Source organism: Phoca vitulina, unplaced genomic scaffold, assembly GCF_004348235.1.
Source record: "Phoca vitulina isolate PV1807 unplaced genomic scaffold, GSC_HSeal_1.0 scaffold19, whole genome shotgun sequence".
NCBI classification, from domain to species: domain Eukaryota; kingdom Metazoa; phylum Chordata; class Mammalia; order Carnivora; family Phocidae; genus Phoca; species Phoca vitulina.
The window spans coordinates 15,927,795-15,947,277 of NW_022589722.1; the positions used below are offsets into that span (position 1 = coordinate 15,927,795).

Here is a 19,483-nt window from a genome sequence, read left to right on the forward strand (position 1 = left end):
ATCCAGTTGGATTTCTTAAAGGATTTTAGAGATTTCCATGAAACAACAGTAAATGTTAGTTTTGGAAAAGGTCTTAGAGAGTATCTTGTCAATATTTTCAATGGGTAGGTTGCCAAGGAGTTAGGGATGTTGCATTAAAATGCTATGGATTAAGTCTAAATAAATTAAATATATAATTGTGAGCTAAGTCAAATACCACCAATTGAATTGAATATAATCAAGAGGTGACAGATACTTAAAGTTTAAGGAAAATGTATATGAAAAAAATGTGAAAACTGTATCTATGGCTTATTTTTTTCCCTCTGGAGAACTGTGAAAAGAGATCATAGTGACCCCATTTCAGAAGTGGAATGTCATGGTTCAACCTAATATTATTGTTCCAATGGAAACAGGTTTTGAAACTCATGGGACTATTCACCAAATTTACCAAGTTATGTAGTGGTAAACCTCTGAGTAAATCCAAGATACTCAAAGTCCCTCATTCAAAGCCCTCCCTCTTTTTTCTAGTGTCATTCAAAGAAAAGAAGTTATAAACTGGCCCTCTCTCACTTTTACCTGCCTTGCTGTGGGATGAGGTCTTTCTGAACAAGCACGTCCTTTAGCAATCTGGACTTTCATAAATGGGTTCAGGCTGGGGAACTTGCCGAATTCCAGAAAGGGTCTAGTGAGAAGGCTTTCAACTGGGGAACCAGCTGCCTATTTGAAAAGCAGTTTTAAAGTTTACCCTTCATCTTCCAGTAGAAGACAGAAACCCAATTCTCTTAGCTCAAAACCATTTCTTTTAAATTCCAATAGCAAACCTAATGGAACTAATCAACTCAGAGTCATAAGAAATAATATTAGAACCTGGCTAAGCATGACAAAGGAAACAATTTGATATGAGTAAAACACACATTTGTCCACTCAATGCAATTAGAAATATTTTTTTTAAGGACTCTTGCTTGGCTGTTCTTATAAAATATAACTATTGAAAAAGAAGCTGGCAAGATCTTAAAGACTGGATCTCAGTTCCTGGCCCCAGTGATGGGTTTGGAAATTGCAGCCACAGCAATTAGGAGTTCCAATTTCCAGTTCATAGAAGGTCAGGCCTTGGGGTTATCCTTGGAGAAGTTCTATACTTCCTCCGAGGAAAGGTTCTACCAATGTGAAGGAATTGGGGACTTGATATGGTTGAATCAACATATATATTGTTAATGATCACAAGCATGTTTGGCCCCAACAACACTTTTCAAATCTTCAGTGGAAGTTCAACTCTGACTAGCTTGTGTTTTCTTTCTTAACAAATGAGTCACCAATCAACATATACCTGTTATTCTCTAGACCGGGCTCCTCAAATCCTTATGTGCATACGAATCCTCTGGGTATCTGGTTTAAAATGCAGATTTTGTTTTAATTAGTCTGGAGTAGAGCCCTTGATTTTGCATTTCCAACAAGCTATCAGGTTGCTTTGAGTAGCAAGGCTCTAGTCTTCATACATTAAACTGTATTTTTACTATGTGACATGTGTGACCCTTAGAACATTTGTTAATCAAACCAGATTTTCCTATCATAAACAAGAGACTTCTTGCCACTTTCCATGGTCTTCAATAACATCTGGTTTCTTCTAAGAGACTTCTCTGTTCTTTATTATTGTCATTGTTTTTTTGTTGGGGGCGGATATTGAAATCATTTATATTGACTGAAATCAATTACCTGATGGATGACTTTAAGACAATAAGTGATCAGTGCCTACTTCAGAACCAGCCAGAAATAAATCCTTCTGTGTCTTTAGCTTACACAGCATAGTGTTTTCATGCAATGTTACTGAACCCTTGTCTGGCTTCTCTGGTAAGGGAGATTTCCATAATTGCATGCAAAGCACTAGTAATCTACAGAAATGCCAGCCAGATTTGTGGCACTAATATCTTTTGTAAGTCTTATGATTCAAATGACTCAGGGCCCACAGACTGTCTATCTTAAGGTAAGCCTGAAATGATGCTTATTTTATGAGTATGTCATTGATCTTCTCAGAATCTATCCCCAAATATCTGTTCTATAGTGGGAGGCAAGAATAAGCAGAAAAGAAGGATCTTTGGAAAGCCAAAAACATCTCTACACCAAATTGAGAGAGCGGAATTATAAGGTGAATGCAATTAACTGGCAGTCGTGTCTATGCTGAAAACATAATCATCCCTTTAATAAGGAACATTTGCTGTGCTTGACAAACTCACAGTGAAATGGTTGGATCCATAGGAAGGAACATGCTGAAAATGGTTTCAATATGATCCTGTTTTTTCACTCAATAACCATTGATTGAGGGTGTCCAGCCAAAAACAATGAGAAAATGAGCCAACAATAGTCTTACCCTTTGACCATATTAGATATAGTTGCAGCTGAAATTTGTTATATGTTTCAGTAATAACAAAGCATCCATATGGAACAAATATTTGGCAGTATGGCAGCTGATGAAACCAGGAAAAATTAGACAAATTATCAATCGCTCGCTCCCAAATTACCCCAAGAAGAAATTAGATCCATTTTCAGTAGCTTTGCTTTCAAATTTCTTCATTCCATGAGTCACCACTACCTTCTGCCAAACTAAATATGTCTATGAACGGCTGGAAACTTTAATGGAAAGAAACATAAAACTCAAAATACGTAGGAAAATTTAAGCTTCTTCATGGAAGACCTTCATGGAAGACTAGCAAGTCAGGAATGTGTAGAGACAGAAACAATGCCTCGACAATACCTTTTGTTTTGGGTGGCTTCTGAGTTAACAAGCAATACAAAATGCATAAACTAGGCAACCAACAGACATGACTTGAAATTAAAGGCATCTCTAAAAAGAAATTAGCTCTTTACTATTTTCTTTTAAACCTCTAATCCATCAAACTACTACAATCTATGAAGATCCATAGTCCTACAGTCAGGTTGATCAGATTTGGAATAAAGAGACTTGATGTTATCCAATGGGTGATAGAAGTTGGAAAAAAAAAAGTTTTCTGACTGGTTAAGGGCTCAGATTTTCAAACACTATTCTAATACATTACACCAGAAGTGACTGACATAGCAGTTCTGAGTTGCTAGTGCTACCTTTATGTGAATTTATCAAGGTTAAGTTTAAAGTGTCCTCCTGTGCGAAGAGCCCTAGACTAAGTGAGGTGACTGAATTGCAGTTCTGGCTTTCCCACCAGTGTGCTTTGTGACCTCATGCCTATTATGTTATTTTCTGGATCTCGCTTCCTTCATCTGGGAAGTGAGTACACTGAACCAGATTGCTCTATACAATTCTTTCTAGATCTCCAATTCTTCAGTTATGCTGTGACATAAAAATCACTTATTCTCTGAGGGCTGATGCTCCAGCTGTTATACCTACCTTGGGGGCTTATTTGTCAGGGATCTACCATTTGTTATGAGCCTCCCCTTGACTACCATCCCTCCTTTTAGTATGAATATCTCAGATGAAATAGAGAGGAACTGAGTGGAGGTTCTGTGTACAAAGCCACTTCCACAGATGGAACCTCTTTGTGAAGGCTCTTTTGGTAGACCTTAAAAATTCTCTGTGGACTAGAATTAGCTTACTGTTGAGCTAGGAGAAATTTTTACTGGGGCAATAGTGAAGGGGTCCCAAGAAATGATATCTCAAATAGGCTTTTTTATTCTATACCTTAAATCTCAGATCCTTAATGGTGGCAGTAGCAAATGGAAAGCTATGGAGGTATATTCTGGGGACTGGTAGAAGGAAATAACTATTGGGATGACTCTGTCAACATCAAGTCAAGCAGGTTAACTAAGTGCCCAACACCGAATGTTGTGGAGGACAGAAAAAAAAACCCAACCTTAAAACTTTATTCTTCTTGGGGCGCCTGGGTGGCTCAGTTGGTTAAGCGACTGCCTTCGGCTCAGGTCATGATCCTGGAGTCCCGGATTCGAGTCCCGCATCGGGCTACCTGCTCAGCAGGAAGTCTGCTTCTCCCTCTCCCGCTCCCCGCTCTTGTGCTCTTTCTCTCTCTCTCTCTCAAATAAATAAATAAAATCTTTAATAAAAAAAAAAAAACTTTATTCTTCTGGAAGAGCTCAAAATAGAATGAAAATTCATAGCAGGAGTGACCAGTATTTGATTGTGAGGTTCAAAAGTGTCTTTGCTAAGTCAAATATTGTGTCTCTGAGAGCTGTTTGATGTGAAGCATCTGGGATAGAAGAACCACATGCCACATGGTCACTAGACCATATGTTGATAAAACTCACAATTTTGATTTCATCAAAGCCATGTCCAAACAAAAAAAATTCAATTCTCCTAAGTCAGGCTGAGATAAGGAAGCAGTTACGCTGGGCAACCTGAGAGTGCAGAGATACTTTTCTGATTAGTGAGTACATTCCTTCTGCTGAACACTGCATTTTGAGGCTGAGCAGAAATCACCAATAGCTGATTTGGGAGAATGGAAATCTTTTGCCTCCATGTGAAACCTCAGTGACTACCTAACCACCTTGAGGAGACAGACTCTTTAAGCAAGCTTAGTGTGGTAAAGTGATAAGCCCTGTCTTTTTGCTACTTCCCGCAATGAGGACATGAACAGTAATACTGGGTGAACATTCTGAAAATCCATTAGTTAACTCTTGGGCCGTCTAAATGCAAAGTGATATGTTAATAGAAGATACCAATATACTTTTCTTTCTAATTAATAAGGTTGAGATGATACACTGCCAAATTAACTTTTCTAAATTATAATTATTGAAGAACAATTGAACTAATGGGTCAATGCCATTAATAACTGAAGTCAAACCACTGAAATAATTTGTGGTGATGATAAGAGAGACAGGCAAAGCATTCAACTCAATCAATTAACAGTAACATATTTGGATGGCCCCTTAGGTTTTCAAAGCCTTCTATAGTTGAGCTTCAAAACAAGGTGTAATATTTTAATTCCCACTTTACTAATGAGGAGAATGTAAGACCCAAGGATATTAACTAACTGCGCCAAGGGGGAGAAGTGTTATTAAGAAGGGGAACTGGGTGAGGCTCAAATGTGGAACTTCTGGTTTCCAATGTAATACTTCATTGATCTTTCTGTTTTCTGCTGGGGTTGTTTCTGGGCAATAAAATGCCTCTGATGATATTTAGATAGGAAAGACACAGAAGCCAAGAGAAAAATTGTGACCACCATATCTGAGCCAGGCCTTTTCACTTGTGGGACATTGACAGCTATTTATTATACGATTAAGAAGGAAACGGCCATAAATATTGAGGTCATAGATACTGGGCTTCTTTTTCATTTGCTCCAAGTGGTCATAATCATATTTCTAAGCACAAAGTTTTGCTTTACACCATTTCTACCTTCCTTTACTGTTGTTACTAAAATAAATGAGTTCTATAGCTATAACACAAAAGGGGGTACCTACAAATACCTTCTAGATAGCCTATAGGAAGAGCTTTATATTTTCAGAAAAAAGTTTTTAAAACCACAGTGAATCTTCTCATTGCTTAGTCTAGGCAATGGAACATAGGCTCCTGATTAACCAGTGACTGATAATTAGTATCTCTGTTTCTTTCACTCATGGCTTTCCTATCCCTCTAGTCGCTTCTCTTCTGGAGACCTCTAGTCCAGTAGTTCTCAACTAGGGGTGATTCCACACCCCCACCCTGGGGGCATCGGTAATGTTGAGATGCTTTTGATTGTCATGACTCGGAGGAAGGATACTGGCATCCAGAGGGGGTAGTAGCCTAGTATGGTGCTAAACATTCACAATGCACAGAAGAGCCCCCTCCCCCAATAAAAAATTATATGGCCCAAAATGTCAATAGTGCTGAGGTTGAGAAACTGTTGCCAATGACACTGCTGGGGGAGGTTAGTGGGGAGTATGAGAATGAAGTAGGATTTAAAAACATGCCACTTGGTCTCACAAAGGGTCAGGGGCTGGGGCAGTGAGGAAGGAGAAGTAAGGAGGCCAAAATCTATAGTGTCCTCAAATCAGTTTAATCCAGAATTCTAACTCTTGGTGCTCCTTTCCCCAGTTTCATAGATAATCAGGAGTTATTGGCTGCATGTAGGTTGGCTCAGTGCAGACTTTCTTAATCACTTGCCTCTGATGAAAGAGCCCTTTCACCAGGGTAAATGGCACAGAGGTAGTACCATCTTCCCAGCAATATTCACAGAATTGACTCTATGACTAACCAGATTTCAAAGTTTAAAAAGACCCCTCCAATAGCCTTTTAATACCTCATAAAGACCACAGATGAAAGAAGAAAATCTGAAGAGATTCATAGAGTATTTGCTTGGAAGTCTGCAAAAAAATCAGGTGTAAATTTCTTTTGGCCAGGGGCCGTCAGAGAAATCTCCAGAAAAAAAGCTGATCCAACAACTCGTCAGACTGTTTCAGATTTTCCAGGAGCACAGCTTTGCTAAGTCATTCCAAAGCAGCTCTACCCAAGTTGACATTGGAGAGAGTGACCAAAGAGTCAGAATAATATAATATACAATAATAGTCTAAATTATGACCTTAAGTGGACTTGGAATGCTTAAAGCACATCTGAAGTTTTTGTCTAATGTATAAGAAACAGGCAAGGAATTACTTTAGTCCGTGCAAATTTCTATAGCAAGGGAAAGTGTTAAACTTAAGTTTCAGGTGAGTTTATTGGAATGAGAGAGCCACCAAGATCTATATTCACTTGGGTGAGCTTGATTGGAGGCCTCTCCCAGGCCATTTTAATTTACCAGGTAACTTTGACATAGGCATGGTTCATTGCTGCCAGAGGCCAAACACCATATTAGAATCAGAAAAGAGAATCAACAGTGTCTTTTTCTATTTCTGCCACTAAATAGCAGTGTGACCTTGGACACATCACCTCTCTATGAGTTTCATTCTTGATGTTTGACTATTTTTCAAGGGTTTCCAAACTTATAGCAATCTTTAATTTTACTTCCTTTGAATAGTCAGGTATTTTTAAGAAGGAGATATTAGAGAGATATATACTTAATCAATAATCAGGTTCTTGGGTGTCTTTCCAAGGGCTTCAGCATGACTTCTTTTTTTTTTTTTTTTTTTTTTTTGCATGGAAACCCTATCCTGTAGTATGCCTGAGCATTAAATGCAAAAGGTTTTAATTTAAAAGACTGTGTGGTCTCTACTGGTTGCACAATTTCTTTTTGTGTCCGTGCTGCTGATGATCAAATATTGCAAAGCCATTAATTACCTTAGGACAAATGCAGAGGGCCACGTGCAAAAGTTCTGGCCAATTGCATAAAGCAATATGCCAGATACAAAGTAAGTGAAGGGTTTTTCTTGGTATTTAAGGTTCAGTGAAAAAGTAAGAGGGGCAGCTATGCCAAGAATGAAAAGCCAGAGCTTGCCAAGTGCTTCTTTAAGTGGCTTTAGCCAATGTGAGACTAAACAATGCATTAAATAGGCATACAACTTACTGCAGTTAAGGAACTGCACGTCAAATAACAGCTCTTTGCTGTTTTAAACATGATCTCGCATATAGATAAAGACAAACAAAATGCTGTGTTGTCATCTTCTTAGTCTAACAGCTAATAAGGCCCGAGGATTTGAACTTATCAGGCAATCAAAAGTAATTCTTTGTGATGTAAGGGCTTGCTGATGTTTCACAGGGAGGTGTAGGATGGAACTCTGCCAGGGCAGCAGCCCAGTGCAAGAACGATTTTTTGCCACCATGGTTGTCAGAGATCTGGCTGCATAAAACAGCAAAGGCTTTATAGCCCATTATTGAGAACAATGAGAAATCTACTTGAGAGAGATCTTGTACCTGTTTTCATTGTCTGATTCTTTGTTATAGGCTGTGAAATGGGAAGGAAGGCTGGTAGAAGAATGAGGTTGGCTCCTAACAGAGGCCCTGAGGAGGGCTGGCATGGTACATGATGTCTGGAAAAGGTATATGGTGGCCCAGGGAATTGAAGAATGCCAAAACTCTCTTCTGGATCCAAAATGCCTAACTTACCAGCCACTTAAGATAAGAGACATCCAAAACCAATAGTGTCAAACAACTGGTTGAGTGATACCTGCACAGGTGGAAGCCTTACATCCAAACCGCTGGCTGCTCTCATAACTCCTTCCATGGCCAAGCTGGAGAAGCCTCTTCCTGCCTGGCACCTTATCTGGATTATGGCACCTTGTGATCCCCTCTCCTTTACTGCTTCTCTCCCATAACACCCAGAGAAAAATTCCCGGTCCAAATAAACAGCCCTTCTTCAGTTGGTCTTTGAGAAAAACCAACAGAACTAATAGCTGTAAGACATGAGGCACTTGAAGTTTGCTGGCAGAGAAGGAAGAAAACTTGAAGTTGTCCAGAAGAAGATCTCCCCCGGATCATACTGCATATCCTGGTGTTCACAGGTGAACTGCAGTGTTCAATCTGAGTGGGGTCCAGTCTCTTGAACAACAGCAGCCCCTAATCAAAGACTTTTCTTGTGCACCCTGAAGATATTCAATTAGTATTTCCTAAATTTTTCTGGAAGATAAAATGTAGGGTGATCACATGAATATCTCCCTCATGCTTCCTTTCAAAGAAGTGTTCAGAATCAACTGGGTTACTCTCTCTCAGAAGAGGGCTGGGATTTTTGGAAGCATCTCTCTATGCCATAACATTTTGGGCCACTAAACAATGTAAATGGCCAAATGGAGACAAGAGACCCTAACTTTGGTTCTAGATCTGTCCAGTGAGGTAAGTCACAAAATCTCAGTGTCTCATGTTTCTCATTTGTCCAGTGAAGCAATAATTCTTGCCTTCCATGGGGTAAAACCAAAGTGAGAGAGCTGATGCAAGTGGATTTTGAACAAGTAAATATACTAGTCAAATACAAGAATTCTTATTGCTACTGATATTGTTATATACCTATTACTACTAATAATAGGTTTTATCAGCTACCCTTAAGGAGAGAAAATGAGTGTATAACTAATTGGGCTGTTCAGATACCTCAACCTTTACAATATACTCTGCAACTGACCCCACAAGAGAGTAAATAAGTATTGCTAACATGTATGGTGCTTACTATGTGCCAGGCAGTATTCTAAGTTAATATGTTCTAATACATTAACTCATTTAATCCTTACACCAGTTTTATGAGGTAGGCCCCATTTTACAGATGAGGAAATTGGGGAACAAAGAGGTTAAGTAATTTCCTCAAGGCCACCTACCAAGTAAGCTAGAATTCAAACTCTGAATTATTGGCAATAGAGACCATGCTCTTGGTCTTGAACCCTTCACTCTTCTGCTTCTTATAATTCTCCATCAGGGAGATGGTCTTAAAGAATATTAAAATGTCAGAAAAATGCAAATTATTTTCTAATTTTTCACAGAAGCTATCACTTTTTAAGTGGTCCTTTGTTTGCATAGACTGGTCCTCTGGGATGCAAGCATTTAGCATCAATATAAAAACACATTACTTTTCTTTAAGACTATCTGTGGCCTATTAGCTTAGTGGTACTAATGAGCCCAGGGCCATAAGGTAAAACCCCACATGTGCCAATTAATTTCAAAGAGAAAAGCTTTTCCACAGCCAGAGACTGTACCCTTAACTTTGAGCAGCTGTCATACAAATGCATGGCTGGCGGTCTAAGGGGTACCAAGCCGTGGAATACAAATGGTGCAGCTCAAACCCAGCCCCACTCAAAGCAATGCTAATGGTGTATATCTTTGAATGCCCTGAACTATACACTCCCTTCTTTAATTGGAAAGGCAGTATCAATAGGCTAGCAAAAGGCGGTTGGTCAAGGTTTGGAAGCCTATAGATTCTTATTTGTCCCATCTGACTTAATAAAGGGCAACTAAAAACTGACCTACTCACTTGTTCTCACATCCAAGAGAGTGAGAAAATGTAAAGATGAGAACAGTCAGCTGGTCCTTCCTCACAAAGAAACATGGCAATCTGCTTGCATGTGCTCCTTTGGCCAGATGACTTTCGTGTATTTGGTCATGTCTGAGCTTCTATTCCACTCCTGAGGGGTTGAAACCCAGATTAAAACAAAACAAAACAAAACAAAGAAGCTAGCTACTCTTTCTTTACATAGGTGAAATCTTCTATCTTTGGGGGCAAACAGAAACTCTTTAGGGAAGTTAAAGGACACTAAATGTTCTTTGGTCACTACTTAAATCTAAGGTTCTCCTTTCTTGAATAGCACCAAATCCTTGTTCATTATAACCTGGACTATGAGTCTGTTAAAGTTATAAGAAGTCATTTACTTTAACAAAATCCCCTTGTTTTATGGACAAGGACATTTTGACCCAGGAAGTTTAAATGCCTGCCAAAGGCATACAGCTAATGAGTGACAGGTCTGGGAGCAGTTTTCTGAGCACTATATTTCAAATGAAAGAAACATGAGTTAATAATAATACCTAGATCTAGGAAGTTTGTTGCAATCAATAACAGTGAAATTCATTGCAAAGTTTTGCTTAAACTCCATAAAGCAGTATGTTTTAACGCATGAAGAATGCGCTTAGTTTATTCAGACCTGTTCTTAATAACTACGAATTGGAAGTGTGTTTTACAAAAGCTATAAATCTGGAATAGCTGAAAGGGTATCCAACTTTCTTTTCTATTTGATTTACTTCTCCTTTTTCCCAGACCGCTGAGGTAAAGCATATACAGTTTATTTAAGGGACTGTTTATAGACTCTTAAAACTAAAAAGGACCCCAGAAACTTGCTTTCTTTTGGTTGCTCTTAATTGAAACCATCCAAGATGGTTGGTTGTCTTTCAAATTTTTAAGTATCTCCAAAGAGAGAAATTCCACAAGCCCTTAAAGTACATGTTAAAATGGTTAATCACCATGACTGTCAAAAAATTATATCTATGGCAAGCTTAACTTCTTCTTTTTCACTTGAAGCTCTTTTCCTCTTGCTATGTTTCATGCAAAATGAGGTTATAACAAGCCCTTCTCTATGAGGGCTCCATCAATCTGGCAAGATAATAGCGAGCTCTTTCCCAATGTGCCACTTCATTACGCCACCATTTTCCTCACAGGACTGTGAGAGCACAAGACTGGCTGATACCTTCTCTTACTATGATGCATAGGGAAGAATTAGTAATTAGCTCTTCACTGGAACTTTCATTTTATAAAATGTCTGGGGAAGCTGCATTAATTATAGAGGAACTGTTCCACTTATGCTGGAAAAATTGTTCACAAAACAGATAATCTAGAAGGTTGCTTCCACTGTGTTGTAGTAGAACTTGTGCTTATAGAGAAATACGAGCTCATTCACACACTGGGTCAGTCTATACAAAGTAAACATTATTTTTTTTTATTCAGAACTGTTCTGTGTCTAATAGGTTAAGAAAACTCTCCTTGTTAAACATTCTGACCTGACAAAAAAGATAAATATGGATGCAATTTTCTTTTAGATGTTCGAATTTCAAATGAAGATCAGAAACTGCTTTCCACTATTAAAAAAAGAAAACAACAACAAAACTGTACTTTCAAAGTGGATTTGAAGCAGCTTTAAATAAAAGGCACAGCTGCAATAAAACTTTGAAAGTAAGGGTAAAAACAATGAAAAGAGTCAACTGACAGGGGATAGAGGTGAGGAAGACTGCTTTCCTCTAAAAAAGTATCTCAAAGACCCATAAATGCTTAGAGCTAACTTCTCCACACACACTAAATCTCAAGGGACAAAAAGGAAACTCAATACAATTTGTTGACAACAGTTAATGCCTGTTAGAATAATTGGCTCAGACACAAAACAGACCATCAGTGTAGCTTAGGGATGATGACCAAAATGCAGCCTCTAGTCAGCCTCACAGTCATATTCAGTTGAATAAAAGAAAAACAATTTTATCCAATAGCTGGGTAAATAGGAGATATATGAATTATCCAAAGTAATTGACAAGCCTAATTCTTTATGGTTCTGAAGACTGAGATCCCAAATAAGTAATTCCATTCCATTCAATTGGGTTCAATTTAATTCAAGCTTGTCAGTTCAATGATCAAATAGAGCCTTTTCTATATCAGCCAGGCATTGAGCTAGATACTGGGATTCAGTGGTAAATAAACATAGTCTTTGGCATCAAGGAGCCCATTGAGAGGGTAGATCCTGGTTAGGTGATTTCAATAAAAGAACCTTTTTGGTGCCTTGAAATTGGTTTCCATCATAGTTGTCCAATACTCTTAACCGTCTGTGTGCACATGTATCAGTATTATATGGTTACTTGAGACCAAATCATTATTTACATTCCCATATTCATTATCTAATGCAAACATCATAAGCACAGAATGATCCAGTTTCCTTGTACTGTACATGGAAATCCTGGAGCACGTCAAGTTGAACAAGGCAATTCATCCTGGCACATAACGGAAGACAATTGTGGGCTTGGCAATTACCTTAATCCTTGGATCAAAGGAAATTGCACAAATGGATTATCAAGGCAAAAAAAAAAAATCCTCTTGGGCATAATATGTGAGAATTACTTATTCATTTTTTTATATGTGGATCAGTAGCAGCAAAGTAAAGAATAATGACAACCCATCATTGGGTGATGTTGATGTAGCACATTTGCCTTTCACTGTATATTTCAAAAGTAAAACAAGTCTGCTATTTGAAAAGTACCCACCCAATGAACTTATTCATTTGCCCTACAACAGAGACCTGGATAGAATTGCTTTATCCAGAAAAATAAATGAATTCATTCTATTAAAGCATTAGCTGGAAACAGAGAGGGGTGTTTGCCCATTCAAGTAGTAAAAAGCACTTCTCATTCTCTGTCACTAGTTGTTTAAAGACTATTTGTTGCCAAATCTATGGTGAATACAAATCATCAGTCCCCCATCAGCCTCTCCCTTGCCATCTCTCTGACTCATCCCAGACTGCTATATTCAAGCCCCTTCCCCTACTCTCTCTTTCTCTCTCTCTCTCTCACACGCACACACACACGCACACACACGCACACATGCACGCACGTACAGGCACACACCACCTTCCCTGGGAAGAAGATGAGAGAGACCTAAGTGTGTGAGTCATCAGAGGAGCTATTCAAAGCTTAGTGGGCAACTGAGGTAAGCTGTCTACACTCCAGTGATAATGAACCTCCAAGAATGATTCATGCTCACTGAGGACCTGAACATCAGTTTCCTGGAACTCTCTAAAATTCCAAATAATTATATAGAATGAGCAATTGGCTTTAAATCTTTCACTGTCCTATAATATACAATGAGATAGATGTCTCTGAGGTAGATTCTCTAAGTGCTCAGTTCCCCCAGGCAACATTGACTTATGTTTGTGTTTATTATTTGCAAACATTGACTGGGCTGTCTATTTTTATTGACTGTCAGCTTTTTAATCACCTGAGACCTACTTATGGGATAAGTAACCCCACACTTGTCAGAAACCCTTTTCCAGATGGAGATATCACTGGAGAGTCCCAGAGAAAAGCTAAGTCAAAGGAAGGCAATAACAAAACATCAAGGTCAATTTTCATAGAGGACAAATTAATATGGCATTTCAGTTTGCATTTAGAGAGTGCCTGTGTTTTTGTAAATGTGCCTTTGAGCAAAGTTCACCTTCTGTCCCTGGTGATTTCACATTGCACGGAGACATCTGGGATGTGCCCCCTTAATTCTTCTTCCCAGTCCACCTTACTATTTTACTCCAAATTACCTAGCACTTAAAACAGGCCTCCATGTTTCCATATGTTTATATGGGCACCAACAGATCTCAAAAACAAAAACCTCAATTCCCCAGGTTCATTCTGTCCCTTCCTTTCACTGAAAGGAAAGGAATAGCGAGGGTAGAGCACAATAATTTTGGGAAAGCTCAGCAGGAAGTAGTTAAAAGACAAACTGCTAAGGAGGAAAATTCCATCCTAAATCTGTAAAACTTGCCACAGCCCCGCTGAAACACTAGGCTTACTTTAAGGTGAGGGATCTCAGAGGCTGAGGAAGGCTGCCAGCCACGGGCAGTCATTCAGTTATTCACACACTCCCTGTGGTTGTAAATCCACAGAGCAGTGAGAGGGAGGGCTACTTACTGAAATAAAAACCCCTGTCTCCACACACGAACTGAAGAGCATCCACCAGCTCAGCCCCACAGAGCGTCTCTGGTCCAGCCGTGGCGGAGCTGGTGAAGGTGAGCAAGCACAGGGCCAGGTAGAAGAGATGAGAGGAGGACATAATGTGCATCTTTACCTGCCAGAAAAATAGAAGGATGGTCATGTTTCCTCCTTGGTCCTTGCAAGGGCAGGGGTGGTGAGGCAAATGTGCCTCACTCCTAGCATTGCATTACTGCCATTAGTCAGAACTACCCTGCACAGCAGTGCAACAGAGTGCATGACGGACCTCAGGGTGCTGTGGCCTGAGCACTTCTTGGCATCAAACAACCTGTGTTTAATCCCCTTGCCACCGTGGACTTCACTGAACCCCTTCTTTGCAGATTCCTATTGCAATTCAATGAGATAAAATATCTAGAAACATTTACTATGTAAATGAAAACTGCTATTATTGCAGTAGAATCCCACACCACTCAGAGATCCTGGTAAACCTTTTGAACTGTCAAAGGTTAAACTATGCTGAGTCCAGATTTGGGACCAAATACATTTTATTAATTTAAATTCTCCAAAGATTGGCCATCCACAGATGGCCCATGCATTCATTATGGACCAGAATATTAAGTTAACTAGAACATCATTCCCCAGCTACTGATTAAAGATAATTTACTGTGGATAAAAACGGATTTGTGAAAATACTATATGTCATTACAGGGTTTTTGTTTTTGCTTTTTTTCACTTAATGAGAGAGAGAAAGAGAGAAACAGAGACAGAGAGGAAGACAGAGAGACAGAGAAACTTCTTACCTGGGGAATATCAGCAGTTAACACAACCACAAGTGGAAGTGAAAAAAAAAAAAAAAACAGAAACAGGAAAAATAGGATTTAGGAATGAAATTGGCTCATGCTAAGTAGACCCTACATCTTCTGTATTCTAAAGTCCTCTGTGTCAAGTACAGTATCACATCAACATGTGTGGAGAGATTGCCTTCCATGAACAGGGCATTGGGCTCAAAACCTGCAAAAGTTTTCTTTTTGTTTTTTGTTTTTGTTTTTTGTTTTTTTTTTCTGCCACAGGAATTCTGACTTCATGTCTTGGAGGGGCTTATGTGTCTCTGTATCCATTTTATAGCAGAATATACTGAGGCACCCCCGGTGACAGACAAATGGCAGCCTGGCCAAAAGCAGGATTTCTGTGGCTCAGGGCTCTATCCTCTCTCAAAGTAGTAGAAACAATGCTAAGGTGATCACTAACTTTTCCATATTGCTACTGTGGCACAAAGATGTGGTTTCTTCCAGGAAGCCTCCCAAGGTGAGTAGCTTTACCTCTCTCAGCTGTATTTACTTTCAGTGGCCTTGGAAGAGTCACTGGCAGGATGTAAGCGAGGGACCTTCTCAAAAGGGTCATGGAGTTATGCTGGAAGCGATCATTATAAAAAAAGGCTTTTCTGAACCTCACAGTAGTGGCAGACCCATTCAACTCCATCCCTTTTGGAGAAACAGACTCAGTCATTTGCCTTCCTTGCCCTCCATAAACTCTCAACTTAATGGCTCTCTACATCAGCGGCAGATTTTCCTCCATCATTTTAATTAAGATTTCCATTTTTGTGGCCAGACCTTCAGCTCAGCAACTGGGGGGAAAAAAAACACCTTAAACCCCTGCCTCTCGTTAACAAAACGTAAATACTCAGTTAATGCTTGTAAAACAGTTTAAGATGAAAAGCGCCCTCTATTTGCAAATCATCATAAATAATGGACATAAAATAGAAGAGAAGGTGAAAGCTCAACTGAACACTTCTTCCATTTTCTCAATAGGACCTCTGCATGGAAACCCTTCACCTCCACATAGCCAAAGCCACCAGGACTGCAGGAAACAGGTTCTCATCCAATCTACATTTTTCTTAGTCATAAAATAATTGGGGGGGGGGGTTTCCCCTTCAGTATTTCCAGTGGAAATCTCAACAGTTCCAACCTGTCTGGACTTCATTGCCTTTTTCAAAAGAGCGAACTGTGAATTGATCTTACAGAACATACCCCACACTCTGGCAATGGGCCAGTTCTAGAATGCATGCTACTGTACCAATCTTATTTCTCCATCCCTCCCTTCTTTGTTGAGTTTATAGTAATGCTGAAGCACCTGCAACTGTAGATGGCTTGAAGTTCTTCAGTTCTTGTAAAATCCATGGGAAGAGGTAGCCTTAGTGAATTGAGAACTTTGTGAGATGTTAAAACTATATTTTTAATAGTTATTTCTGGCATAACACATATAAGTTCTCACATATAGATCACTAGCATTTCAGAATATAAGATTTATTTTTTTATAGCTTTTCGTTTTCCTTTTCTTTCTTTTTTGCTGAGTTATGTTGTTAGATAAATATCAGCACTTACAGTTCTAGGACAAGAGAGAACCTCCACTGCATTTTCCCTTAGTTCAGGTAATAGTCCGGTACACCCACAGAGAACCAGAGAATTTTATCACATTATGTTCCCCCCAAAGAAAACAATAACAAACTTGCTTAGGGGTTAAAAGTTTGAAACAAGTGGCCCCATATGTCCGTCCTTTTCTTGGTCTTTTATTTTGTCAAACACAAAAGAAACAAAGAGAGAGAAAGGAAAGATACAGAGAGAAAGAAAGGAAGAACCAGAAAGAGAAGAGAAAAAAAGAAAGAAAAAGAATTCAGAGCACTGTTTCTCAAAAATCATTCACAAATTCAAAATTTAAAAGACCTTTCTTTTTTATCTTAAATAAATGGAATATCAATTGATTCCAGATGTCTGGGCTACAATGAAAATGCCCAGCAAAATTTGAGGGCAATAGTCATAAGAAAATACTCACTGTAGGTGTAACCATTTTTTGTTTGTTCCAGATCTTTTACAGCAGGTCAGGGTGGGTATTATGAGGCTGATGTGAATAGAAAACTGAGGACTTAAAAACATGTGCTGCTTTGTGGGTGGGGTTTGTGAAAGCATCTAGTTACATTTGGACACCCAGGCAGGTATGCCATTAGCCTGGGTAAACTGCCTTTTGTCCATCAAACAATGAACAAATTGCACAGCTGGGATTTGAGTCCATCTTCCCCCCACCCCCATCAAGGCACCAATTTCCATTGTGTGCCTATTGTAGCTGCTCTGAACAGGGACCCCAAGCTCTAGTCCTCTGCCTTACCCCCTTCCCTCTGACTCAAACACTTACAAATATCTTGAGACTCAGAGTACAGTCAGCTTGTGAGTTCTGCCTCTAGGCAGGACACCTTTACTTATTGAATTACATTTGAAGGACCACGAAGCTCCCTCAAGCCACTTCTTGCTCCAGGTAAAAAGGAAAAGTAACAACATTTGCTAGCTCTGTTTCTGAAAAGTTCATTTGGAGAAAGTTTTCCAAACTTGTAATTAATGCAGAGATAACACTCAACAACCCCTTTTATGATCATCTAAGTAGGAAGACAAAAACCTTAGCTGTCAGACCACATAGTATATTATATATGCTCTCTATATAGTATATAGAGAGACTTCATTTCTTTTAAAAGCAAGGTAGCCAGTCTTGGCACCTGGAAGGTAGCAGAATCAGGTGCCTGACAAAGATGTACGCTTAACTCCTAAGCCACTTACTTGACTAGGAAAAGTCCTAGTGGTGGAGTATTTGAGAGCAGCAAATGAATGCTGTACTAAGAGGCAGGGAAGTTTTATGAATTGAGCTCTTAGGCAATTGCATTGAGGAGCCAGTGACAGTGGCTTAAAAATGCTTGCAAATTGGAAAAACACAAGTCTTGAAGGATATAATTTTGCTGAGAATGGAAACTTGAACTAGGGCCAGTGATTGGAAACGAGAAGTTGGCATTAACAGCGGCAGCCAAATTTACCTAAAGAGACTTTACAACACCGAGTATAAAATCAGTTTTACAGCACGAAATCCCAAGTCCAAACTTCACCCATGAAAGTCCTCTTCCAAAGGGAAAACTTGGACATGCAGTTGCTAGAAAGTTTCCGCTTTCCATATATACAGTATGCATTTGTTTAAATTATACGAATATGCAGGGTCAGCAAGAGTTGTCAAGTTCTTTTTCAGAAGAGCAAATTAAACTTCGCTCTAACTTTGACTCTCTGGGCATAAGTGCAGAGAGTTCTGGGACCTTAGCTCCAAAGATCATATTTAAAAGCTTTAATATCACCTAAAAGGTAACTTCGTATGTGGCATGCCTTGTAATAAAAAGTCCTGACGAGTTACACACACACACACACACACGCGCGTGCACACACACAAACATGGTCTTAAAAATAAAACATCTGCACCTGCAAAAAAAAAAAAAATCTAAAAGTTCATATCCATGCTCTATAGCCCTTAACCATAGACAGGATTTAAAGGAATCTTCTATAATGATACCACTGAAGCCCTGCACAAGTGGAGGATTTAGCATAAGTACCCTGCAATAGTTTCTACTCATACAGATATCTGTGCAAAGGCATCCATCTCCCGGAGCTAGTTTTTCAGATCCCACAGAATTGCATATTCAGCAATTTATAAATAACTCCCAGTTCTGAAACAATGAAAATTCTAAAGTGAATAACATTTCTAGGCAGAAGCAAACAGTACACAATTTAAAGAAAATTCCCCAATGACTTCAAAGAGTAAGAAATATTTACCTTCAAGAAATCACAAAAGCAGCACTTAAATAATTGGGTTGGAAGACTGCTGATTTTTCCCATTGCTTCTGAAGTGCAAAGTCTGGAAATGAATTGGTTAGCAGGAATAATGAGGCAAAAAGAAATCCAGAGAGATGGGAGATGTTGAGAGCAATGTCACATTTCAATTTTGAGGACTTTATTCCATTGCGCAGGCTCTATCTGCTCTGAATTTAGCAGTGACAGTGAGATTTAGCAAACAGAAGAGGGATTTAGAGAAAATCCTCACATTTATCTACAAAACACAGACACTGTAGACAGGAAACAGCTGGGGGAACATTTGCCTTCTCTCTCTCTCCCTCTTCTGGCAAAGTTATCGAGTAAGGACTTTTTTGGGCATGGTGACAAATAACATCATACCTTTGCATTTTAAAACTAGAGCGCAGAAGCATTTTTTTCCCTTAAAAGAATGTGTGTTAGTGACAGGGTTAGCAGACATTAATATACTGATGCTGCCATAAAAAATAAGGATCTGTCCTCTGATTAACTTTCTGCTGGGCATGGAGACACACACATCTGCTAATACACCTTACCGGTATTAAAGGAACATACAATGGAGGATGGGCGAGCATTTTTCTATTCTAGAGCAAATGCAAAAATAAAAAAGCAGAAATGAAGAAAAAAAAAAAAACATCTCGAGCAAATCCTACAATTTTAACCCTGAAATGACTGGGATAAAGTAGGTTGGAAGACAGCACTGGGGTGACCCCTTGTCCTAGTTGCCAAGCAAGGGGAATGATCTCATTTCCTAGAACCTAGAAAAGGGGCAGGCAGCATTGCAATTGGCTCCTTTTAGGACACCGTCTCATGCTTTTTGCCCGCAACAGGGCAAAGA

At 39.2% G+C, this 19,483-nt stretch overlaps 1 protein-coding gene across 3 annotated transcripts in view; it reads right to left on the bottom strand.

Annotated features, from left to right (window-relative positions):
* The window catches only part of IGF1 (insulin like growth factor 1), a 74,282-nt gene extending 54,799 nt beyond the window's left edge, over positions 1–19,483 (bottom strand). Inside the window, exons 1-2 of one of the 3 annotated variants that reach the window (XM_032416599.1) lie at positions 18,610–19,483; positions 13,955–14,111 (exon numbers count right to left, since the gene is read on the bottom strand). In XM_032416599.1, the coding sequence (XP_032272490.1) occupies positions 13,955–14,111; positions 18,610–18,672 (220 nt within the window). In that variant the 5' untranslated portion in view covers positions 18,673–19,483. Of the gene's footprint in view, positions 1–13,954; positions 14,112–14,775; positions 14,852–16,804; positions 16,861–18,609 lie in introns of those variants that run through there. The other 2 variants (XM_032416600.1, XM_032416601.1) reach the window with 2 other exon arrangements.